We start from the raw sequence: 26,495 nt of genomic DNA, 5'->3' as shown, positions 1-26,495 counted from the left end.
CTGATCTTTCCACCAGGTGGGCAAAGGTCAGTGTTTCACAGGTTTATTGAGGGCTGTCGGCTTTGGAACTGGGTTCTTGTATTCAGATCCTGGCTCTGCTGATAATTAGCTGAATGGCATTGGGGAAGTTATGGCACCTTTCCATTCCCCAGTTTCCTTGTTGGCAGAATGGGGATATTAACTGCTCCTATGTCACAGAGATGTCATAATGATCAAATGAGGTTATGCAGGTGCTTAACAGAAGGCCTGGTACACAGTAGGGATGTCTTACATGTAATGTTATCATCATTAGTATTCATTTTTTGGCCATGAAAAATACATCCTTAACCTGTTAGTAACCAAATGTAGTTTGACAGATTGTGTTTTCCACTGCTGGATGACAGCTGGATGCTACCAGCACTGATACAGATTTTCAGAGCTTATCTACTACCTCACTGATTCCTACGAGAGGGTTACATTGTATATGAGAGGTTTGCTTCTAAGTTCATTTTGTAAAGCAGAAATGCAGTCGAGTCATTCTAAGGAAGGCACCACACTGGTGAGATTGCCAGAACACCTCAGTCCAAGGCAGCCAATGTCTGAATCGATCACTGCTTCTTTGGCTAAGCACCAGAAGAAAGGATTGGATTGCATTTAGAGACCAGATTTTGTAAGAAACACTTTAAACTGAAATGTCTGAAGTTGATTTTTGAGGAGCCATAAAAACAAATAAAGTAGAATTGGACAAGGGATCCAAAGCCTGACAGCAAAGGGGTACAAGGATATCAGTCTCAGATCCACCTCTGCCACAGTGCTGTACTCTGGGGCAATTCTTCATCTTTCCTTCTTCTACTAATTAACCATAATGGCAATTCTCATTAACATCTTCACTGATCTCAAGGTTCTGAGAAGTGTGCAAAAATTTAGGCTTTTAATTTCCCTGCAACTTAAAAACAGTATGTTTTCAGCTCCTAGCTGCTTCTAAATAGAGTTGGTGACATCCCCCAAACCTTGAGGGTTGAATATGGAGAAAATTGGAGGTAAAAACTGTAGGCTGATGACAAAACAGCATTCTCATCATAGGTCATCTAACATTCAACAAAAGAGCCAGTCTGCTGTGGTACAAACAACCAAGACACTTGCCCTCTCTGGGGTCTGGGTCTCCCTGCCTAATGTCATCCTTGCAGTGCTGGTGCCAGGCGTTACTGTGGGGTGGAAACTGCACTAGGGCAACAATCGGGAGAACTAAGCCCTGGGGAGAGGGTGGTACAGGAATGGGTGTAGGCTCTGGGTTTGGAATACCCAGGCTCTGACCTCAGCTCTACCACTCAGTGGCTAGTTACCTAAACTCTTTGAGACTCATTTCCCCAACTGCTAAACAGGATGGTCAAACGATATCCCTCATGTAAAGAACTCAGAGTTCTAAAAACCAGTAATAAATGCTTCAATATTATCACCAGTCGCTGCTCCATAACAAGCTGAGTGGTGCAGGGCAAGTCAGCTTACTATTCTGAGCCTCAGTTCATTCATTTACCTGTGAAATGTGGTGACTAGGTGAAGTTTGAAGTCTCACCCAACTCTGAAATTTTAAGGAACTACACACGCCAGTGTTAGTCACTTAGGACTGTGTTGTGGGATATGTCCCTCCCCTCGCTGACAACTGGGAAGCACCATGTGCTGCCTGAGGTGGCACAGCAAAGCGATGGAATGGATTCCTTTCCTGGGACACGTGGCTTGCCACAAAGGGAGCTTCTGACCCAACCGGTTTTGTATGGATAAAGAAAGTGTGAGTTATTCCTTCAGTGCCAGCCACAAGAGCATCTCCACAAATGCTGAAGCCCACTCAAAAGACAGGAGGTCTTTATTATCAGAGAAAATGAGCCCCGAGCAGGAGACAAATCAGAGCTTCTCACAGTCCTGAGAGCCTGTCCTTTCCCCAGCCTCCCCCATACTGACCTAGCAGGGCGTATGGGTCCTTCATGATAGTTAAGTGGAGTCGGAGAGACGCTGCACTATGTGTGAGAGTTAAGTGGAAACAGAAACAGGAGCCTGAGATCAGAATTTTTCCTCTGGACAAAGATCTTTCACCTCGTCATGATATTTTATAAGTACTCTAAAAACTTGTTCTTGTTTTCACCACTACATAAGATAAATATGCCTAATAAAAATATCCTTAATAGAGATTTTAAGAACATTTCTCTCCTCTTAAAGCCCGGACCACAGGGCTGCAAAGGGAAGTCCCTCTTCCTGTCCTGGTTGAACCACATACCGCCACTGAGTCCTACATAAGGCGTAACACTGCAGAGGGCAAGAAGAGTGAGCCTCCCACTGATGCAAAGTGGGAAGAAGAGAAGGATGTCCAAACCAAATTAATATAAACAGCCCCCAGGGTTCAACAGCACGAGTATCTGTCTGGCCACCATGGAAAATGACTTTAACTCCAGAGGCAGCAATCAACTACTCAGACATGAGGGGCAAATAAAACCCCTTCTGGCACTAACTATCTTCGGTGAGTTAAAACTGCCCTATGAAGAGAAATTCAACAAGGTAGAGATGTCAGGAAGCAGACAGCCAGGAATACCCCTCTCCCCACTCTCCTCTAATCCCCTGCCCCAACACAAAAAGACCCAGCCCAAAGAGGAAGACAGTGTGTTCCCCACTGCAGTTACACACCTCTCAGCAGCAGCTCAGCTGTGGCATGTATGAAACGGGGGCCAGAGGACAACCTGAGCTAGACCACATGATTAGTCAAGAGGGCTCCAACAGTATTACAAAACATCTTCCCTTTGGCTGAAGAGACGTGAAGAATATGACCTTTTAAACTGCTGAAGCAACATATGGCCAGCAGTCATGTTCACAGAAGGAACCGGATTCTGGAGCCTGTGGTTTTGAACCAGCATCAGAAAGAGCTGACTTATGCACAAGACAAGAGAAAAGCACTGAAAAGAACATACACACACTTAGGAAATATGCTGGCCATTTACAGTTCCTGTGCTGGGAGCTCTTGCTCCTATTTTATTATGATCAAAGCTGTTTAAACCTACCCTGTTACTTTTAAATGTCTATAACTATGCCTTTAAAATTCACAAGAGTCTTGGACAGAATACAACTTTTGACTTAGTGGAGGTAAACATTTAAAAAACACAAAAGCAAGGGAAACAACCTCCATGTCCAACATTAAAGGAGTACTTTAGTTAATATGATCCACCAATACAGTGAAATACCATGAGGTCACAAAAATATTAGTGAAAGATATGAATATGTGTGACATAAAAGTAAATAAAATGTGAAAGACAAAGTTATGTGTAAACTACAATTGCAACTGTTTTTACAATGCAACCATGAGGATTAAGACACAGAAGATACAATGAAAAAAAATTATTTTGTTAAATTGGTGGAATATTGACATTTCTTCTTCATTTCCAAATGTTTTTACATTGACTTTCTTTTTTTAGAGTAATATTTTTGCAGAAACTTAAAATTAAGCTCAAAGTAGCTGTACAGAATCACAGAATTTTGGAGTTAAGAGAAGCCTTGGAGATCAGACATCTTTCCTATCTTACAGTTGAGCACCCCGAGACCTTGTGAGAGGGTTCCTGGGGGACCCAGGGTTGCACAGCTAATTAATGATGCTGCTGTTCTTCACTGTAGCTGCAAAACTAAAAGGTGTAAAAGGCTTAAAGGTACTAAGAAGCTACTGTTTGGACCTGAAGCTTCATCCTCTAAAAATCTGACTGCTTGGAATGTTTTGAAGCTCTGCATTCCAGTCTGAACAGGCTTCTTGAATGATGTGATTTTATGTAATTATATCTTCAAAATTAGGTTTCTGAAATTTTCATAGCAAACTGAAGTAAAATGTTTCACACAGCAAATGCCATGGAGAATTAGTAGGAATCACTGAAGGATGGGTGATTGCTCCAAAGAAATATGAAAAGTCATTGATCCTACAACTCCAGACTCTGCCAGGTGGAGCCAACCTCTTCCACACAAGGTATGGGTATAAGGTGATCTGCTAAGACTGCATTTCCAAAAATATGGGCTGGCAGTAAACACTGTCTGATATGAAATCATAACACAATGAACACTAGTCTATGAAATGCTTGTTTTCCGTGACCCTCTTTTCCAACAGTTTGAAACTAAGCATCTACAAAATCCATATCAGCCATAGTAATCTTTGGAGGATTGGGGAGGGCAAAGTTGAATTCTAAGAAGGGGAAAAAAAAAATGAAGCTATACCAAATTCCTCCTGTTCCCCTTGGAGGGTGAAGAGGAGGAGGAAAAGTTGGGGAAAAGATAGGAAAACACCAGAAATAGCAATAAAAGAAGCTGCTGATAAAATTTATAAGTGGAAAAAAAATCAATTACGTTAAAGATCTAAAATCACATGCCAATCAACGGTGCCGAAAGAGCTGAAAGAACAGAGGCGAGACTCGCATAAATACATTTAAGTTGCTGCTACCATGAAAGGCCTCTACTGAGTCCCACAATTACTTCAAAGTCTCCAAGGAAGGTGAGAGAGGTGAGTGCTGTCAGAGATAAAGGGAGCTGCCTTTTTGAACAGGATGACAATGCAGGGCTAAGTCACAATAGATCACAGAAGGGAGAAACAACGGCATGCACTTGAAGATCAAAAGCAGCCATGTCTTCTGAGTATCATGCTGTAGCAGGGAGACGAGACTCACAGACAGGGCCAGGAAAAGTGAAGCAAAAACCAACAGGCATCTAAGGATAGCATGAGGTCTGTGAATCAGAGACTGCTGTCTCCTGCAGGGCGCTGCAGAAATAAGCCTGGCAGGAAGCGTGACATATGCTACAGGGAGGCTGAGCCAGGCTGGAGGGGAAAATGGGGCAGGGAGAGGAGTCAGGCTCCCACTCACTGCCCCAGCTTGACAGGCAGGGAGGAGGAGCTGATTAGTCAGGACAGAGCATTTTACCTAGAGAGATCTACTTTTTCTGGAGGAAACACTTTGGAAAAGAGCAAATTATTTGAACTAACCACATTCTTTCTTCCAGTACCCTTTGGATTTAAGAATTGGACCCTCAGAGTTTACATTATAAATAACCGTACACGTGAAAGCTGTCTCCTCAGCACTTAGAGCTAATCCATCCATGGTGGAAACATACACTTTGGAATGAAAGCATGGAGAGTTACTGGCACAGACAGGAAGGATTAAAATCTACAGTCCGAGTATCCCATCTTACCAGCACACATTAAGGCAATCTACTAGAAAAGCAGGATACATCATGTTCCTTCTTTTTCAGTCACTGTGGGAACAGCAACTGCTTTCAACAGCCTTGGGCCCTAGATTAGCTGCTGTGTGGGCTGTTTCTATAGGCTGGTCTAGGAGAGGGCTTGAAGGACTGACTCAGCGCAAAGGCTAGACAACATTCCCAGCTTTCATCCTTAAAACATTGAACCCTAATGAGAATTAAAAAATCATATGGATCTATCTTTATTCCAAAGACAGAGGCTCAGACTGAATAATTTAAGAAAATCCTCAGGGAAGTCTCAATATAATAAGCAAAGAGAGTCTTGTTTCAAAAGAATAAAACCTAAAAAAAAAAAACCCACATAGAGCCAAAAAGAGAAATCTATGCAATTTGGAAAACAATTGCAAATCTCCTAGAAATTTAAATTAGCTATTAAAGACCGACTTGTTCAGGGGTTCTCTAGTCTACCAACTCACAGAAGCTACAAAAAAAAATTTACTTTTATTTTCTAAATGTCAGCAGTTTTCAACCATAGCAAACAGAAGGATATCCTGTCTTTTAACTTAACACTCTTTGGCATGGGGTTGGGAAAAGAAGAATAAAACACAAGCGATCAATCAAACACCTAGGTTAATCAACAGAAAGTTTCTGAAACATATTTAGTAAGACTGACATTAAAAACTGTCTAGAATAGTGTCATAAAGGCTCTAAAGGAAATCTAAGGAGTAACCTGTCACACTGGAGAAACTATTTGAAAAAGCAAATAAGTATGCTTCATCAAAGTAACTTAAACTCATTATAGATGTGGGTTAAATGGCTTTCAGACCTTTACCTTATTTAATATGGGATAGTAATTGTATGTCTTCCTCTGAATGATAACCATCTCCACAGCATTTCATACTCTATCTATAAATAAACCACTGCGCTCATTCCCATGTTCTTTATGATACATATATAATTAATTCTCTTTCCCATCTGGTGGTGCCTCAACTCTGCAAGTGAGGCCATGGGTCAGGTTTTCTGCTTACAAACATAGGCAGCTTCACTACAACACATCCTGTCTTTTCTCATGCAAGCCCTGGAGACCGGGTGCCCTTTAGGGAAAAATAAGCAAGGTAATTATCACCTTCTACTCACATGTCAGGCCGACCAGCACTGTGCGCACAAACAGGTCCACCACTAACTCGCAGTGCTCTGGCGCTCGGGACACAAAGAAGGGGATGATGATCTCAGCGGGGACATAGAACTGGAGCGCGTAGGTGAAAAAGATCCCAATGGAGTACAGCAGCTTAACCGACTGGTACAACCTGCCCAGACAGATAGGAGACATTCAAAGCCTGCTCAGCACACTGGTACATAATCAGCGAGAGTACAAAATGGTCCCATTGCGATTTGTTGACACTTATCAAGGCTACAAACCCACACATCCTTCGGACCCAGCAATCTCAACTTCATCTCACAGATATCCTCGCACAAGTACACAAAAGCTTACATTCAAAATATCTAACTGCAGCATTATTTAAGAAGGAAAGACTGAAAACAATTTAAATATTAACCAGTAGGAACTGGTTAGATAAATCATGGTGCCCCCATATAGCTCTTAACAAAGTACGAGGCAGAACTCTAGGTGTGATATAAAACTACCCCATGATATATCACTATATCACTTGATATAGTATATCGTCATCATGGGGACAGTTTTATGTCACTTTTTTTTAAAGTGAAAAAAAGCATGAAGAATACAGTATCTACAGAGTGCTACAATTTGTCTTAAAAAAGGAAAAAGAGGAGAAAAAACACTCTCACCCCACAGGACAATCTTACATATACTAAACATCTCAGAAAAAAACATAAGGAACTGGGAATATGGTTGCCTCTGAAATGGGAAATTGTAAAATTGGGAACTAGAGTGGAGGGTGAGGGGTGGAAACTTAATGTTCTCTGTATACCTTTTGAAAATCTGAATCTTTGCCATGGGCATATGGGTGTATATGCCTTCAAAAACAAAAACAAAAAATGCAATTAAAATGTAACAAGCCTATTTATATCAGTCCCATCCAAGTCAGTGTCCCTAGAATTAGATGAAGACCTTGCAGGACCAAGAGGCAGGAGCAAGAATTCCATCTTTCTATACCACCATGGCTATCTTCCTACTACTGCTTCATGTGTAGCTTCCAAAAAAGACATAACTCACCACGGAATATCCCTATTTTATCACTCCAGTGCTCTGACTGAACAGAGTAGGAAAAAAGTCTGTGATCAACTTACAGAATTGACTTGGTCACTGAGAGGAAAGGTCTCTGTACCTAAGCAAAGCTCCACTTTAAACCAGACCCTCGTGCGTTAAGCAGCAAGAAACATTTGTCCTCGCTTGCTGGAAATCTATTTAAATGTGGTAATACAGAATGTGTATATGTGCCTTGAGTTTCTCTGTGGTTGAACTAAAAACCTAGAAGTTGTTCTTATGCTATAAGCAGGAGAACAACCTTGTAAAGACTGAGTTTGGAAAAAGGTCATACTTGCTCCATGAATAGATAATAAAAACTCTTTGGAAAAATCATCTGGTGGCTCTATCATTAAACTCAAAGCAGCCCCAAAGCCTCCAGAGAGCTGTGAAGTCTGGACTCAGGAGAGTGACACCTGCAGGGACAGTCAAATAAATTACACCCAAATAGAAGCAGAAAGTGTAGAGCAGCTGGGTTTGGGGTGTTGGAAAGAAGACAGATGCTCCTCTATGGCTTCAGATCATGTGGGCTGCTTCTGTTGCTCCTGATCCATTTATCTTCTAGGGAAAGGTGACACAGTTAACACTAAGCTACCACCTGCCTCTTCCTTCTTAGAAGGGCAGAAACATTTGGAAATTTAAAAGTAGGTACCGGATGGATACGTCAATTATCCTGATTTGATAATTACACATTATAATATGTATGTCACACACACCGCATACATATATATGATTAGTAGGCCTTACGAGTTAAAACAAACTTAAAAATAATTTCAAAAAATAAAAAGCAAATCCAGGTCTATAGCCACACCATTCTGAATCTTGGAAGGTAATCCCATCTGATCTTGGAAGGTAAGCAGGGTCAAGCTTGGTTCATACTTGAATGGGAAACCCCCTGGAAATACTGAGTGCTGTTGGCTTAAAAAAACGTAATAAAATAAACAATATAAAACAAAATAAAAAGCACACCCAGGCAGATCAGCCAGCCTAGACTGAAAGGTGATTCTGGGGTGCTCAACAAGCTTCTCAGTGTCTGCTAACAGCTGCTCTCCACAATAAGATGATTAATCTTCTAAACAGGATGGTTGCTCAGCATACGCCCTGGGACACCTACCTTTTTAAGAAGCATTTCAATATGGCTCACTCTTTCTCTATAATACATTCACCAATGCAAGAGAGGTAAGAAAGGACTCCCAACAATCCCCAGCCCACAGTGAGATGCTCCCACCTGCGTATCGAACCTGTGACTACCAAGGGAGAGGCACAACAGATGCTGGGAACCAAATCCAGGTTTGCCTGCCCATCTCCCTGTCCATTTGGAATGGTTTACAGTGAATGGACTAGATACTCAGTCCTTCTGGGCTTAGGAATTCCAAGGAGAAATGGTTTATCCATTGGCTGATCAGCCAATGGCTTCAGGCTCTGCATGAATTACCCAAAGAGAATGAAGTCCAGGGCAGCCAGTGAGGGCTGGTGGTGGCAGGGGATGGTGGGCTAGAGTGAAGTTTAAGGGACAAGTAGGAGGAAGAATCCACACTCTGCCCCTTTAGTGTTTTAAATATCCAGGACTCCTAGGTTTTCATCCTCCCCCACATACCAGCAGTTGGGCAGGTTGAGGGTTATGCTGCCTTGGATATTATTTCCAAATTGCAGGTACCCCAGACACCCCAGGCTGATGTAGAGGATGGTGATGATGGCCATGCCCAGGTATAGGATGAGTGGGAACTTTCGAGGATCCTTCATTTTGTTTTCCAGGGGCAGAACCTATGAGATAGTGACAGAGAAGCAGAAAAAAGCAAAGTTAATGGCCAAGAAAAAAAAAATCCTCAGAAAAAAAGTAATTCTTTTATTCCCAGAATTCTCCAGAAGCACATCTGCTCTATAAATAAAGTTATTTCATCAGACATTATACTCTTGGGACTAGAAGGGACTCAGAGCTCCCTTCCTAGCCTGGAAGTCCTAAAAGTAAAGGTGGGCAGGGCAAGTGCCCAGGACTCCTGGCTCAAGCCAGTGCTCTGTCCTCCTGCTGCAGCATCCCTGCAGGCTGAGAATGTCCCCTGCCCTATGAGTTAGGCCACATGGCAACCAGAAGGCCCTCTCACGTCATGCCCACCTGGCATCTAACCTGAGATTATAGCTTCCTGCTAACCTGTCTAAAGAATGCAAAATATATGTCAGGGAAAACTGCCATTCTAGCTCAATAGGGGCAAGCATGAGCAGCGACAAGTTAAACCTCCACGTCAGAGAAACTGCAGTGCGATAACAGAGAATCTTAAGACTTGGGTACTTAACAATGCCCAGTTTCCAGACTCCTCTTAAAAACGACTGACCTTTGCTGCCTCCTTAGTCATAACATAGGACATTCTTTAACTTTTGGAGAAGCAAAGGAAAGACACCTTATGAAAATGAGTTTATTTAGGAATTGGGAAAACAGCAGGTATGACTGTGAGCATCTTCACAGTGTGCCATCAACTGGATCTGGCACAGCTAATGAGGGAAGAGCAACACTGAGCAATGTCTAGCTGTGCCACAAACTTTGATCTTGTCATTACACTTATTTTCCTGCAGCACCTGTGGCCACAAGGCATAATAGGTCTGTGCTGCACACACTAACACCACGATCCTGCTGCAGGCCTGGTGTTCCCAGGGGCCCCAAGTGTCTCCCACCACCTGCTCCAGCTTCAGTTAATCCACATCCATTAGAAACAGCTTCTAAATGTATTTGTCAGTTTCCTTCATACCAAGAGTATAAAGAGCCAGAGGGCAGGAAGCCCATCTCCTCCATGTCCTATCGGGCCTGTGACAGCTACATGAACACAGAGCACACAGTGAATACAGTGTGCAGCCTGGCACTTCACCCGGATGCAATGAACAAGCCCTAGATCCAAAACTAAGAGTCAATCTAGCAGTGTTCTCTTTAAAAAGTAGAAATACAAAGAAATCTTGATAATGTTTGCAGAATACCTTTGTGTACAAGTCTTGGCTAATGAAACCAAGCAAACAACTTCTGCACTGCGCTGTTTGGGGAAGCTACTAAAAACTTAGAACAAGGTCCCTTAGGAACCCAAAGTCTCTAGGCATCTTTCCACACTTTCTCAGACTCTCCTTTCAAGTTCTGAGATCTTGGGATCTCTTTCTCACTGCTGAAATATAGGCCCACTCAGGCCTCTTCCCCAGCGGCGGGAAACCATTTGTGTTTCTGAATTAAAGTAAGACCGTCTTCATGGGCAATGAGAGGCCCCAAGAAAGAGCACAGGGCAAGGTATAAAACCTCAGGGAGATCAGTGATTTACATGTGATCACTCCCAGAGCCTCCCCCATGATGTCAGAGCCCCACCTGTCAGGTGTTTCATCAGCACCACCTGGGTGATTCCTCATGATGTTGACAAAACAATCTGTACAGCTTCTAGGTTTTCTTAAAAGTAGCTAAAGTGTCTGGGAAGTCAAAAAAGAGAGAGCAGTGCCATGACAGGAGGAGAGTCTTCCCATTTGCAGAGCCCTTGGCCAGGAATGAAAAACTTTCTTCAGAGAAGAGCTCTGCACCATTATTATGAAAAATACAAATAAAATTCAAATTAGGTAAGATGGAGGAGTAGATGCCTCTTTAAGAAAAGCATTTGGTGAAATCACAGGATGCTGAGCCTGGAGTGATGGCTATTCTTTTACATGCAGAAAATACATCAAACCCATGTTTTAGGGCAGAGAAATTATTCATACATTTATTGATTCAATAATAAAATCAATAATATTATTAATAAAATAAAAATCTATTAAATATTTACCATGTGTCAGGGTCTACACAAAGCACTTTGCACATATCTCATTTAATCATAACAACTATGAATCATTAAGCTCACTTTTCAGGAACAATGAAGGCTCAAAGAGGTGGAAGTCCTTGCTCAAGGTCACACAGCTACTCTGTGTGTAAGAGTCTGTGGCAGAGCCAGGACTTACCCCCAAGTTAGTCTGACTCTAGACCCTGCCTTCCTGATTGCCATGTACTATTGCTTACTGCACACATAGGAGATGAGTGTGCAATGAAGGGGCCTTGAATGTAAACATTTTAAAATTATATATAATTTGTCTTGAAAAGTTGGAGCTGGGAAATCTCAATGGAATCCCTAAAACACTATTCACTGACTGACCAGTAAGTCACAGGGGATAATTTTTTTTTTTTTTTTTTTTTTTCTTGAGACAGAGTCTAGCTCTGTCATCCAGGCTGGAGTGCAGTGGCATGATCTTGGCTCACTGCAACCTCCGCCTCCTGGGTTCAAGTGATTTGCCTGCCTCAGCCTCTTGAGTGGCTTGGATTACAGGTGCCTGCTACCATGCTCAGCTGATTTTTGTATATTTAGTAGAGATGGGATTTCACCATGTTAGCCAGGCTGGTCTTGAACTCCTGACCTCAAGGGATCCACTGGCCTCAGCCTCCCAAAGTGCTGAGATTACAGGCGTGAGCTACCATGCCTGGCCTCAGAAGATAATTTCTAACAATGTTTCCTCAGCATTCGTTGAAACAGACCTGGAGGACACCGAGGGCACTAGAGAACATTGGCCCAAATCACAGTGCAGCTCTTACCATTCCAATGCCTTCGAATGCAAAAATCGCTGTGCCAAAGAAGAGAGGGTAGGTCTTCCAGGGGGCCACCAACGGGAGGTTGCTGGGGTCTGGGATCCTCTGAAAGAGAGAAAGCAAAGCAAAGCAAACGATTATACAGTTTGAGATTTGAACTCTGAATCTGAGAGGTCATACTTTTTAACAAATCCAAGATTCTCTTAAGGAAGAAAGTCTAATACCTGACAGATGATTTAAGGACATTTAACGTTTGTATGTTTTTCTCTTCAGAAAACCCCACTTGTTTGGGGGAAAGACAAGCCCAAGATACTATTAAAACCTCAAATGCTGGGGCTTGCATAAAAAGAGTCACATTCTTTCACTAGGTAATCCCATCCCCAGAAACTGAATTCAAGTAGAAAAAAAAGTCAAAAGATGAAAAATATTGAGCAAAGCTATTTAATAAAGAAACGGAAAACAACATAAATATTCCCAAACAAGGGATCAGTTGAGTAATTAACAACATACCAGCTAAACCACAGAATATATACACTATTTATTTATTTATTTAGAGACAGAGTCTCCTTCTGTTGTCCAGACTGGAGTGCAGTGGTGAGATCTCGGCTCAGTGCAACCTCTGCCTCCTGGGTTCAAGCAGTTCTTAGTGCTTCAGCCTCCTGAGTGACTAGGACTACAGGTGCACGCCACCACGGCTGGCTAATTTTTGTGTATTTTTGCTAGAGACAGGGTTTCATATGTTGGTTAAGCTATCTGTGAACTCTTGATCTCAAGTGATCCACCTGCCTCAGCCTCCCAAAGTGCTGGATTACAGGTGTAAGCCACCACACCTGGCCAGTATGTACTATTAAAAAGTAAAAATTGAGATAACTACGTAGAACATGAAAATCTACTTATGAAATATTAGTGAGAAAAAATTTTTAATTTTAATTTATATATTCACTCTGATACAACTACATAAACACCAAAGGTAAAGCTGGAAGGGAAGAGAAAGTAATAAATTTTTAGATTGGTTATCTTCCTTTTTCCTCTTCTTTTCTTCTCCTTTTTAAAATTCTTAACAGTGAGCTTGAGCACTTTGAAAGTATTACCAAGAAGCACACAACAGAAGTGTTGGGACATGTCGAGAGAAATAGCAAAAAGAATGTTTTCAAAAATAGGCCAAAAAAAGGGCAATTGTTAACTGCAGGTACAATGCTAATGTTGTATAAGGAAGGAAGTTGTGATGGTTAATACTGAGTGTCAACTTGACTGGATTGAAGGATGCAGAGTACTGTTCCTGGTATGTCTGTGAGGGTGTCGACAAAGGAGGTTAACATTTGAGTCAATGGACTGGGAAAGGCAGACTCACCCTTAATCTGGATGGGCACCATCTAATCAGCTGCCAGCTCAGCCAATGGCCAGATTAAAAAGCAGGCAGAAGAACGTGAAAAAGCTAGACTGGCTTAGCCTCCCAGCCTACATCTTTCTTCTGTGCTGGATGCTTCCTGCCCTTGAACATCGGACTCCAAGTTCTTCAGCTCTGGGACTCAGACTGGCTTCCTTGCTCCTCAGCTTGCACATGGCCTATTGTGGGACCTTGTAACCATGTGAGTTAATACTCCAATAAATTTCCCTGTATATGTATGCATACCCTATTAGTTCTGTCCCTCTAGAGAACCCTGACTAACAGAAGTATAGTCACAAAATCCTCCACCAAACAACAGTCTCCAGTACCAGACTATGTGGAAGGAGCAGGGTGGGAAGGGAGGATTCAAAGCTGATGTCTTTTTAAAATTTGGCTTTTTAAACCACATACATATGTTGCTTTGATTAAAATAAAAATTGATGTTAAAACAGCCTTTTACAATGTTTTAAAATTGATTTAATTATATGGATATTCAGATAATATGAGGCATGCTCTCAACAGGTTTCAGAATGATTTCAGGCAAGTAAAAGGAGGTCCATTATTAATCTCTATAATAGACTTCTCTCTGAAAGATTTCAAAGCAGCAATATTGCTTTTGAAAAATTAAATAAATATGTTTCCCTGGGCCCCTGCTAAGAAATCCGTTAGAGCTCTTTGTAAGAAGCATTTCAATACCTGGAATGGAGACAGACTAATAGGTATTTTTGCTCTACAATGGGACTTGAGAGTAAGACTGCCCTGTAATTATTCCCGAGTCACAAATGTAACATAAGTTATTGGAAATAGGTGCTACCGTTGGTTAGTGAATGACTCCTGCTCTTATTTACACATCGGAGCAGATTCAAGTATCAGACAGGGAATTTCACAATCCATGTCTGGGGATATTGTGGGAATGAGGCCAGCAGGAGTATATTATTCTACATACTTACTGATTGCTACTGACCTGACCAACTAAGTGATAAATTTTAATTTATAAAGAAACATACATGTTTTTTAAAATCAGCTCATTATCAACATATCTCCTCAATTCTACAACACAGTAAGTCCTCCATTGTTATCAATAGGCTCTTGGAAACTGAGACTGTAAGTGAAATAATGTACAGTCATTTCCTTCAACGTTGTTTTGTTATAACATTGATGAAGAAAAAAACTGATTTCGCTATACATCATTTCACGTAGTTGCAGTTTCTAAGAACGTATCAATGATGTTAAGTGAGGTCTTACCATATTATCAATTATAATAATAACAGTTTTTTGAGAAAATGCTGTTAAATGTACACATGGATTATGAGATGTGCTCTTGCAATTCTGAAACTGCTATAACTAGGAAAAAATACATATCCGAAGCAAGGCTATGCAGTGATAAAACATTTACTGGGAGCCCCCTCTGTGCAAGGCACTCTGCCCAGAACTGTTCCATTTGACTCTTCCCATGCTGAAGACAGAGGGGTGGAAGATCTTGGTCTGCTACCTACAATGTCATGTGCATGAGGGGTAAGAGGAGCAGTCATATGCATGCTTAGGATGAGGGAAAAACTCAGAAACATCCAACAGTAGGGGAATCCTCATAGTAAGTGGGGCAAAATGTCGAAACAGAACAGTAGTAACAAGCAGCAGAGGCAGAAGCAACAAAAAAGACCTAGAGAGAGCATCTTTAGCCATATGGCACATCCAAATGAAGCACTGACAACACTATGGGCAGCGACTATGCCAAAACACAGCCAAACCCTCTCCCCCATGCCATACTCCGGGCAGATGGCACTACTTGATCATAGCACAACTTCTGGCTAAACCCAGAGGAAGACCTGGAGTTGTTCTCAAGAAATCAGCAGGGCTGCTTCTTTGAAGACATTGCTCTGTGTGCTGATTGTACTATGCACAGACATCACTCTGGAAGGATACTACCAGTTGGTTGGGACTGAGACGCTGCAAGAACCCAAATTCTTATCCCAGCCCTATGACCATAGAAACCACTACAGCCCAACTACCTGCAATGACTTAAAACTAAATGCAGCAGGTGTGCCTGTCTATGGGGGGTGGCCTCACTCAATTCATCTTTAATGTCTACTTGAGTCTATCCTAGGTGCACTTGAGAGCTCTAATTACAATGTGAAATCATGGGTAAATATTTACCCTTCCTTGTTTGGTAATGGAAATGGTCTATCGTGTATTCACAGGCCCTCCTTCCAGTCTCATAAAAAAATCGACGTGAAGAACTATTTTATTTATTTATTTGATGGACTCTTACTCTGTCGCCCAGGCTGGAGTGCAGTGGCGTGATCTCGGCTAACTGCAAACGCTACCTCCTGGGTTCAACCAATTCTCCTGCCTTAGCCTCCTGAGTAGCTGGGGTTACAGGTGTGCACCACCATCCCCAGCTAATTTTTGTATTTTTAGTAGAGATGCAGTTTCACCATATTGGTCAGGTTGGTCTCGAACTCCTGACCTCATGATCCACCTACCTTGGCCTCCCAAAGTGCTGGGATTACAGGCATGAGCCACCGTGCCCAGCCAGAATTATTTATTTTATGTTTAAAAAAATAGTTCTGCAGAAGATTCAATATCTGCCACTTATCTGACTTACTGTGATGAAAAAACAGTCAATACTCACAGAGGACAATGCTAATCTAAACTGATAATGTCATTTGCTTAGCACAAGAAGTCCTGCATTTTATGAGCCCCTGTTTTCCTGGAAACTACATCAGTGAGTAACTAGGTCACTGTTAAGCAGACTGTATGAAAATGAGATAATATTTGCCTGTCAGACTGACTGAAATGAAAAAGACTGACACATCCAGTATTGGCAAGGGTGGAAAAATGGGCACTTAAATACTGTGGAAGGGAGTCTCTATGAAATTACGAAACAGCTTTTACAAAAAACAACTTGGTAACATAAAAAAATTCAAAAGTGCACACTCTTCAGCAATTACACATCTAGACAAATATCTTTAAAAAGTATTTATACAGGTCCACAAAAAGGAATGTATAAGAACATCTCACTGTCTTAATACTGAAATGATACTAAAAATTATCAATGACCTGATAGTCACTGAGTGGGGACTGGCAAATAAAGTGCAGCAAATCTCTTCTCTGTGATACAATGTGACAACTAACAACAAGGTAGAGCCAGGAATAGTAACCTGGAAGGCTGGCTAAGGCATTTTTAAGGGTGGGGGAAGAAGCAAGGTAGATGAACATGTAACTTGTCAAAAAATTATGTTTCAAAAATAAAAACAAAATATATTTTAACATATTTCTCCATATACTTACAGAGGGTACAAATACATTCACACCATCTAGAATGAGATGGATCAATCACACAGAACAGGTCCCTAAGAGGAGACTCGGGGTGGGGATTTGTATTCAAGAGGTATTTGTGTTGTCTGCGATTTAATGAATACGTACTGATGAATTATTTGGGGAATTGAATTAAAATATCTTTTTTAAAGATACGCTTTTATTTACCTGCTTTTACTTCTTTTCCTTTTCTCAAGCCTTAGAAAATCCATTGTCATTTTCACAAACAACCATAGTGTTTAAGGGCATATTTTTCTCAGCCTGATCTTCTATCCATCTGTATACAGATGTTCTCTCTCATGCCACCCCAGAGACCTGTCTGCATGGGCTGAGTGAGGGCAGGGAACAAGTGGATTTATAACTTGGACAAATACAAATTAACTGGAGTTGATAAGGAATTACTTATCTAAATACAGGTTAGAAAATTTAGTTTTTATTTTAATCTTAATATTTTTCTCTATTTTCCAATTGTATACAATGATCACAAATTAACCATGGAATTGAAAAAAGTCTAAACCAGTGATCCCTGTGGGGGACGATTTGACCCCCCAGGGAGGTCTGGCAATGTTAGGAGACATTTTGGGTTGTCATCACTCGTGGAGGGGTTGCTACTGGCACCCACTAAGTAGAGACCAGAGATGCTGCAAAACATCCCACAATGCACAGGACAGCCCTACAGCAAAGAATTATCCACCCCAAAATGTCAACAGTGCCCAAGATAAGAACCTCTAACCTAAACATAACCAGCAGTAACATATAATTATTTATGTTCCACTTACTTGTTTTTTATATATATACATATGTATATAAATACATATATATGTATATAAATACATATATATGTGTATATATATGTATATATGTATATACATATATATATATATATATATATTTTTTTTTTTTTTTTTTTTTTGAGACACAGTCTTGCTCTGTTGCCCAGGCTGGAGTGCAGTAGGGTGATCTCAGCTCACTGCAACCTCTCCCCACCAAGTTCAAGCGATTCTCCTGCCTCAGCCTCCCGAATAGCTGAGATTACAGGTGCACGCCACCACACCTAATTTTTGTATTTCTAGTAGTAGAGACAGATTTCCCCATAATGGCCAGGCTGGTCTCGAACTCCTGACCTCAGGTGATCCACCCACCCTGATCTCCCAAAGTGCTGAGATTGCAGGCGTGAACCACTGCACCTAGCCTTTTTTTAATATTGAAGCAAGACAAAAGGGGAGGGCCTAGGCATGTACCTGAACAATGAACTGGTAGATCATGATCAAGCTGACCAGCATGGTGATGTTGGCCAACAGGGAGAAGACCGACAGGGCTCGGAGGCTCCTGACGAAAACCAGCAGCACCAGGAAGGGCAGGAAAGAGAGCATGTAGAGTCGCGAGTCCATGGTGGGGGTCAGAATCACCGTCTCATTGTTGTGGCAGTTATTGGTAGTCCCATTGGCCGCTTCTACCACCTAGAATGAAGGGAAGGAAGAAAACAGGGACACTTCTCAAACAACAAAGGCCGGTGGATCCTCTGCTGGGAGAGGTTCCTGAGGAAAGGCTCAGGTGTGTGAACAGGGCCTTTTAGAATCTGTGTCCAGTGAGCCTTCTTTAGAGTCTTCATGACTATCATCAGCAACCCAATTGTCTGAGCTAGGTTTGAACACAGGTACCTAGGGCAGGAGGATGGACAAGACATGTGGATGTTTCTCTATGCCCTAGCTCTTTTCCGTGAGAATCAAACAGAAGATGTGGTTCTATGTAAAGTGTTAAAACTTTAACTTTTTTGTTGACAAAAGCTGGTTTGGAAAAAATCCTAAACAAAAATTTCAACCATCTTTGCCATTCTCTCTCCCATTTTTTTTTGTTTTTGTTTTTGCTTTTCTTGTTTTTTTTTTTTTTTTTTTTTTTTTTTTTTAACCAGGTACCTACCTGTTTAAAGTTCTCAGCCAGAAACACAAAATAGACGCAGCAAAATCCCAGCTGAGTGACAATCAGGAAGAAGTCCACAACATGTCTGGAGATGGGGAGGGAAGGAATACAAAGACTGTTACAATACAAATGCAAGATTCCCAGAAGGCGAGGTGTTTTTTTGTTTGTTTTTGTTTTTTTAATAGATTTAGGGGGTACAAGTGCTGTTTTGTGAAATGGATATATTGCATAGTGATACAGTCTGGGCTTTTAGTGTAACCATCACCCAAACAGTGTACACTGTACCCATTGTTTTTTTAACAGTGCTTTCCCCAAGCCATCACAGACCCTTCCCAGCAGGTGACAAGGATGAGCATGCCCTGGTAGGAGAAGAATTCATGCTAGGTGCCACCAGTCTGGGGCTTTGGGAAAAAGGTGAGTGAGGTGCTAGCTGCATGGTTTCTGAGGTCCCCTTCCTGGCTTCTCATCTGGAACGCAACATGAGATCAGACACATGCACAGATACCATGACCCTTAGCCTCCTCTCTACACATCTGCCCACCTAGCCCATCTCACACTTTTTTGCTAAAGTTACAGGGAGCCCTTGACATAAAAGGCCAGGAAGTAGTCCCTTTCACTGTCTCTGTAACTTGGATACAAGAACCAGCCAAGTCCCACATTAAGGGCACAGAAACTGATATACCAAAAACAGATGGCTAGTTGAACAACCAGAGTGTCATAACAGCTGGTAACAACCTAGAGTGTCAACAAAAGGAAAGTGATTAAATCATAGACCATTCTTAAATGGAGCATTACACAGCAGTTAAAAAGAATGTGTTAAATCTGTATGTGCTGAGAGAGAAAAACATCTCAGACATTTAAGGGGAAAAAGCAAGTTTCCAAACAGTATACATAGTATATTCCATCTGTGCCAAAAACTTTAAGAACATGTGTATGTTTCTATTTATACAGCAAATTCCAAAAGGCTAACCATGCAACTGTGACCAAAATTTTCTTTTACTTTTTACTTTATGTCCTAACTTAATCCAGAAAAGTTTTTACTATGAGCACACATTAAAATGGCACACATTTTATTAAAAGAAGGAAGGAAAGGAGGGAAGGAGGGAGGAAGGAAGAAAGCAGTAAGAAAAGAAAGGAATGAAGAATTAACAACCAATCAACTCATGGGGGTCACTGGACAATCTGGCTCCTCCCACTCACAGAAGATAATTTGGCCAAAAGAACTATATAATCTGCATCACAGGATAAAGGTGACTATGAATGAAGGTAAGCTTCCCCTATGACCACAAAAAGGAAATTTTCTAGAGAACACAGTTTCAATGTGGTTCTTTTTTTTTTTTTAATAAAAAAATACTTTTTAGCCCTTGATAGTATCAATTTTCTACATTTAAATATAGAAAACAAAAATAAAATTTCCCTTCAAACAGCTAAGAGTTACCTTAAGAAGAAATTTGCAAACATTTCCCACCTCCAAACTCATCTCCACACCCTGTTCTTGTTCACTTCACCTTCTTCTGAAGCATTTTGTGCTCCCAGCTCTCATGTGTGTTTCTCGTCTGGCACAGCCGACAGGAGAATCTTTAAAGTTCCTCTCTCTCTGAGCGCTGAGGATGTACTCCTAGCTCATGACACTTTCTTCTTATGGGTGTCTCCTGCTACTGGTCTCTTATCTTGTTCTCTGGCTTCTCTTCTCACATATCTTTTTACTTACACAGACTACAAAAGCCCTTGGAGGGCAGAAACCACATAATTTACTTCAGGAAATCTCCCCTTCTTACCTAGAACTGTCTTGTTCCATTTATAAGATAGTGCTTAAATACAGTTGTTGAGCAAATGAGTGAATCAAAAACAATCACTGGTCATAGACTGCCAAAGCTGGAATGGCTCTAGAGATCATTCAAGCCAGGTCCCGTGCTTTCCTGATGAAACTGAAGGCCCCGGAAAAAAAGGGGTACCCAGGTCCAGGTCACACAGCTTATAACCAGCGGAGCTGAGCCAGAGCCCAAGGCAACTGACCCAAACAGCAAACAGCACGCTTTCCACACTTTACACTGTCTCCCACATTACACCTCCCCATCTGAAGGCCTCACACTGGGAGGCCACCGTTGAAAGGAAGGAAGAAATCAGTTACCTTCCCCAGTGTGCGTGGTTCCGGAGCCAGGAGCAGGGACTGGATTCCAATCCATACATCACAGTTTCCCCATAATCCACAAAGGATTTATTCAGCCTGGAAGAGGAAGAGGGAAGAAGAAGGGCAGAATATGTGGATTAGACAATGACAATGACCGAACAAATGGAGCCACTGAGATCTGAGCCAGTTCCCATCGGTCACCTTGGAGATACCACTCTAAGTCCTGTATCTCATGCTTTCAAAGATCAGAAGTATTAAGTCGACAGGATGGTTATTTTATCATAATTAACAACCATCTGGTAGAATCATTTCAATGGGGTAAACATTACAAAGCACATGAAATTAGAATGTAGTGTCTAATCACTGCACATAGGTAAATTTAACAGATGATAATGAGCCAGAAAAAAAACACAAAAATACCCAGGGAAAGGAAACACTGCAATCTTAAGCAGCTACCTCCAGCCAATGTGAAGAACTGAGAATGGTCTGCATCAGTGCTCATTTTCAGGGTTGATAGCAGAACCCAAAAGGACAATTTGTCACTTGAGAGGTGGCTCAGAGGGCTCTCACCTGCGGCAGAAGTGGTGAGCACATTTCACCAGGATACCCATGCAGTGCACAGCTATGATGCCTATGACCAGCAGGCTGACGGGACCCATCTGGGGACAGGTGTTGCAGGCAACAGAGAGAAAGAGACAAGCAGGTAGAATTATGAGTGAGCCCAATAGATACTCAGTTTGCAAATGATTAAAAAGCTACTAAGGCACTTTTCAGTGATAAAACTTTGGGCCCAGAGAGAAATGTGATCATGGAGATTCGCTCTGTGACATGGGTGCTATCTGAACTTTCAAGAGATTTAGTCATGTGGAGAAGGACATACGATAAGTCTGTTCTGAGACTGGGGCAAGTCAGTAGAATAGAAGGCTCCCGTGACTGTGGGAAGAAGAGATGGGCTAAGGGATGTGGGGGGAGAGGGGTAAGTTATCTTTACAGCATTGCCAGATCAAGAAAGACTGCACTTAGCTAAGGGCAACCCACATCTCTGAGCTTCTCTTCAACTCCAAAAGAAACAGAATGGCTTTGGGCAGGCAGTCAACAGGAAGTGAATCATAAAAAGAAGACCTAAGATTCTTGGAGTTGGCCATTTAGGAACAGGGCATGGGGGACCGTGTAGAAAATGGGCAGACATCTGTAACTAACTCATTAGTTCATATTATTGACAGAAACTGCACAAGCCATCTCAGTACATCCTCTCCACCATGAAGTAAGCTCCATGAGGGCAGGAATCTTTCTTTAATTCACTGATGTATTCTAAGAGCCTAGAACGGTGCCTAACACACAGAACACTCTCAATAAATATCTTTAGGTGAATGAATGTCTGAATTTTGCTTTTTGTCAACTGATTTTTAAAAAATCCTTCTCTATTTAAAATGCTTTAAAGCAAGTACATTTTAACAACAACAAAGAACTACCTCTTAAAATTTGTCACTACTCCCCTCCACTGATGCAGACCCTTACCACGATGCCTGCATTTTTCACTGCCAGAGGTAGCCCCAGGAGTCCTGTGCCAATGTTGCCTTTTAACAGGTGGATCAAGGTCTGGAACCATCTGAAGTGAAAGACAGACAAGGAAAGGATAACCATGACAGTTAACTTTTACTAAGCTCTTAGTGCTTATATGCATTATCTTATTTTATTTCCACAATAACCCTGTAAGATTTTATTTTATGGATGACAAAGCAGTTTGCTCAAGGTCATACACCTAGTAAAGGGCTGAGGCAGGATTCAAATCTGGGCAGTCTGACTCCAGAGCTCCCTCTCTTATCCCCTGTGCTGTAAGTCCCCATTCTTCGTGGCATTTCTGAGAATTCCTTCTCTCAGAGATTAGATCAGAGGGATGCTCTGATTCTCTCCAGACACACTATCCTTTCCAAGGGTATTTGAGTCTGGTTCTAACCACTGAACTGCCCACTGTAAAGACTCAGACCTGGCTGGGCACAGTGGCTCATGCCTGTAATCCCACCACTTTGGGAGGCTGAAGTGGGTGGATCACCTGAGGTCAGGAGTTCAAGACCAACCTAGCCAACATGGCAAAACCCCGTCTCTACTAAAAATATAAAACTTAGCCGGGTGTGGTGGTATGTGCCTGTAATCTCATCTTCTCAGGAGGTTAAGGTAGGAGAATTGCTTGAACCCGGGAGGCGGAGGCTGCGGTGAGCCAAGATCACGCCACTGTATTCCAGCCTGGGCAACAAAGTGAGACTCCGTCTCAAAAAAAAAAAAAAAAAAAACACAGACTCCAAAACTGCAACAGAGGACGACAATCCAAACTACGATGGACAAACACTGGTGACAGAACAGAGGAAACTAAAAAAAAAAAAAAAAAATAGAAGCCCCAAATGCAGAAGCCACACAATACCATAAGAGGCCAGAAGTCTCTGATACACTTTATGTCAAAAACAAAAACGTCTAATGCCATAGAGTCCTAAGATCAGAGAAGCTCTTTCAGAGAGTCACTTCATTTACCCTTCTACTGTGAGGGCAGATTTGTACAAACTGTCCCCTTCAAGCCACAATGGTAAAGCCTCTCATGCTTCCTCATTCATTTTTTCACTCAACAAATGCTATCTATCACATATAAAGCACTGTGTTAACTGCAGTGGTGAAAATAAGTATGAATCTGGTATGGTTCTCAGCCTCTAGAAATTAATAATGTCTAAAGGAAAATAAGGGAACACATTAATAACCACCAAAGGTAGATAGATTCTTGTCTTTAAGAAAAACCCAAGAACAGAGACCAGGGAGAAGGGAGGCAGGTGAGGCTTTATATAGAAGAGAGAGCTGAGCTGAGCCCAGCAGGACAGGCAGGAACTATAAATGTGCTTCTGGGGAAAAAGACACCACTGGCAAAGAGAAGGGCTTCAGAACAACACCCTGGAGAGAGACCTGGGACCGGAATCAGGAGTAGTAGTTGGGTTTAGTCGCCATTCGAGTTAGGGTGAGGGTGAGGGTGGAGGCAGGAAGTTTCTCTTTTTTCTGCAGGGAATAGGAACTCATCAAAAGACTGACTAAAGAAGGGTGGTCTTGTCTTCAATTTCTATCTACTGTTACCTCCAAAAAAACAGGAAACAGGTCCAATATAGTTTCACTCTGCCCCAAATCACTCGGAATTTGGCCCGTGGCACTGTCTGTGGTTCTACTGCACATATAACCTAAATCCCTCAAAACTGGTATTTACACACATTTCTTCAGATCTGCAATTCACCAGAAACTCAAAGTAAATAACACTTGTTACTCATAGAGGCCATTAATAAGACCCATCTATACTCTCTGGAAAAGAATTTCACTTTAACCTTTCTCCTTTTACCTTGAGGGAAAAAAATCTCATGATTTTCCTACTGTACCCAGCTTTTTCAAGAAAGACCAAGGAAACTACTTTGCCTCCACATGAGAAGAGGCTAAGTGCTGTCCTGGACATCCTAAGGAAACAGCTTAAGCATTACATGTGTCCACCAGCAAATGCATTATCAGTAGCCTGTAGCTGCAAGATAATGGGGTCTATTAAATTTTTATCTTAGCAAATGTTTAATCCACTTAAGGGCAAAGCACTATATCAAACCCACCTACCTACCAGAGACCTCCCCAAAATGCCTCTGAGCTGGGACAGTAGGTCCCTTGCCCTAGCTCTGCCATCACCTTCATATGACAATTCCTCCCCTCCCTTCTTGGGCCTGCTGTCTCATCTATAAGGTGAGGGAACTGGACTAGGACAAAATGATCTCCATGATCCCTGCAGCTCTGAAACACCAGGACTCTAGGCAATTGACCAAAATTACTCTTTTTAATAGTTGGCCCCAAGCTGGGGGATTAGCCAGTACTGTGTGAGAAGCACAAAATCAACTTCGTAAACTGTGAAGTCTTAACTACAAGGAGGGACTATCTTTCTGAAAAGGGGAGGGAGGAGCCTAGCAAATCTCTGTACTTCCATTCATGCTCCATCACTCAGTCTTAGACTTTTTGGTCTCTGGACCCCTTTATTCTCTGATAAATCACTAAAGATGCCAAATAGCTTTTGCAGCAGATGTTGATTACATCTGCTGGTATATACTATATTAAAAATTAAAACTGAGAATTAAAAAAATATTTAATTAAAAATAACAGTAAGTTCATTCTATGTTAATACAAATAATTTTTTAACGGAAAAGACCCTATTTTCCAAAAAAAAAAAAATGAGAAGAATAGCACTTTTTTCTCCCAAATCTCTTTAATATCTCACTTAACAGAAGACAGCTGGACTACCTGCTTCTATGTTGAATCTATTGTGATATGTTATTTTTGAAGTTTATGAAAAAAAATTTGTTTTTTCATAGACATGTGGTTGGAAAAGGAGGAGTATTTTAATGGCTGCCACAGACAATGACAGTAATTTTTCTTTGACATGACTCCAAAATGCCACACATGATAGTTTTTTAGAAGTTACCTGCAATGTGGTCTGGGTGCAGTGGTTCACATCTGTAATTCCAGCATTTTGGGAAGCCAAGGAGGGTGGATCACCTGAGGTCAGGAGTTTGAGACTAGTCTGGCCAATATGGTGAAACCCCATTTCTATTAAAAATACAAAAATTAGCTGGGTGTGGTGGTTCGTGCCTGTAATCCCAGGTACTCGGGAGGCTGAGGCAGGATAATCGCTTGAACCTGGGAGGCAGAGGTTGCAGTGAGCCGAGATCGTGCCACTGCACTCCAGCCTGGGTGACAGAGCAAGACTCTGTCTCCATCCATCCATCCATCCATCCATCCATCCATCCATCCATCGGTGATCTTGCTCTTTCAATGGATCTTTTACCCAATGTGGAATTCCTAACATCACACTTTGGTTGAATTTATACAGGTCTTCCAAATGCTAACATCTTCATTATATATTAATAATATCAAAAAAAATCACATTCATTAATGTCACCACTAATCTTATCAGAAAAGTCTCCAAGTAGAGAGGCTATCAAGCCCATGGCACTGGATACCTGTTTTTTTTGTTTTTTTTTTTCTAATTTTGCTTGAAAGCTTGAATTTTATTCTGGGCAACAGATATGTATTGTCTATTATTTTCCTTGAGATGATGGGCTCATTTCTTTCATTTTCAAGAAAATGTCCTGCAAGTACTCTGTCTGAATGACCTACAGTTTGTGTTAGTTGTTCTTTCTGGTTCTATGATAAAAAAAAAAAAAAAAAAAAAGCAGTAAGTTTGGTTGACAACTCAAATAATCACTCAAGGTCTTTGCCTTGAGACAAGTAATATATTTTGGTACTTACAGGAGTACTTCATGAGTACTTTGTATTTCGCCACAGAGAATATGAAAGACCTATACTGAAGGGTCTCAATTTTTTAAATACTAGTAATCCGACTGTTTCATCAAAGACATTCTTAAGTACAAGGGGCTTTTTTCTTTGCGCATGTGTGGCAGTGAAAAACACAATGACAACTAGTATAATTTGGTGCCACTGCCTTGATTCATTCTACAGTGCAATTTTACCCATCATTGCTTCAGTGCAATTTTACCCATCATTGCTTCAGTGCAATTTTACCCATCATTGCTTTCACTTGTGGATATTTGCTAACTGCAAGTGAAAGCAATTCACTTGCAGTTAGTGAAAGCTAAGCACAAATATCCACAAGTGAAAAGGCAGACAACATCTTAGCATTATTATGAAGATAGTTGTGGCCTCATAGACTTCTTGAAATGGTCTTTGGAAGGCC

At 41.5% G+C, this 26,495-nt stretch overlaps 1 protein-coding gene across 7 annotated transcripts in view; it reads right to left on the bottom strand.

Annotated features, from left to right (window-relative positions):
• SLC36A1 (solute carrier family 36 member 1) overlaps nt 1-26,495 on the bottom strand; it is a 124,318-nt gene that overhangs the window by 73,835 nt on the left and 23,988 nt on the right. For all 7 annotated transcript variants that reach the window (XR_001110767.3, XM_012474316.3, XM_012473658.3 and 4 more), the window contains 8 exons: nt 22,262-22,352; nt 21,314-21,402; nt 20,744-20,839; nt 18,613-18,697; nt 17,934-18,152; nt 11,994-12,092; nt 9,012-9,178; nt 6,328-6,497 (listed from right to left, as the gene is read on the bottom strand). Coding sequence is in view for 6 of the 7 variants with exons in the window: in XM_012474316.3 (XP_012329739.2) it covers nt 6,328-6,497; nt 9,012-9,178; nt 11,994-12,092; nt 17,934-18,152; nt 18,613-18,697; nt 20,744-20,839; nt 21,314-21,402; nt 22,262-22,352 (1,016 nt within the window). In the remaining variant the exon portion in view is untranslated. The remainder of the gene's footprint in view (nt 1-6,327; nt 6,498-9,011; nt 9,179-11,993; nt 12,093-17,933; nt 18,153-18,612; nt 18,698-20,743; nt 20,840-21,313; nt 21,403-22,261; nt 22,353-26,495) is intronic.

Source organism: Aotus nancymaae, unplaced genomic scaffold (assembly GCF_030222135.1).
Source record: "Aotus nancymaae isolate 86718 unplaced genomic scaffold, 86718_ANA_hifiasm-v0.15.2.pri h1tg000064l_1, whole genome shotgun sequence".
Taxonomy (NCBI): Eukaryota; Metazoa; Chordata; class Mammalia; order Primates; family Aotidae; genus Aotus; species Aotus nancymaae.
The sequence above is the reverse complement of the archived record's forward strand: the minus strand, read 5'-3'. Positions and strand labels throughout refer to the sequence as shown.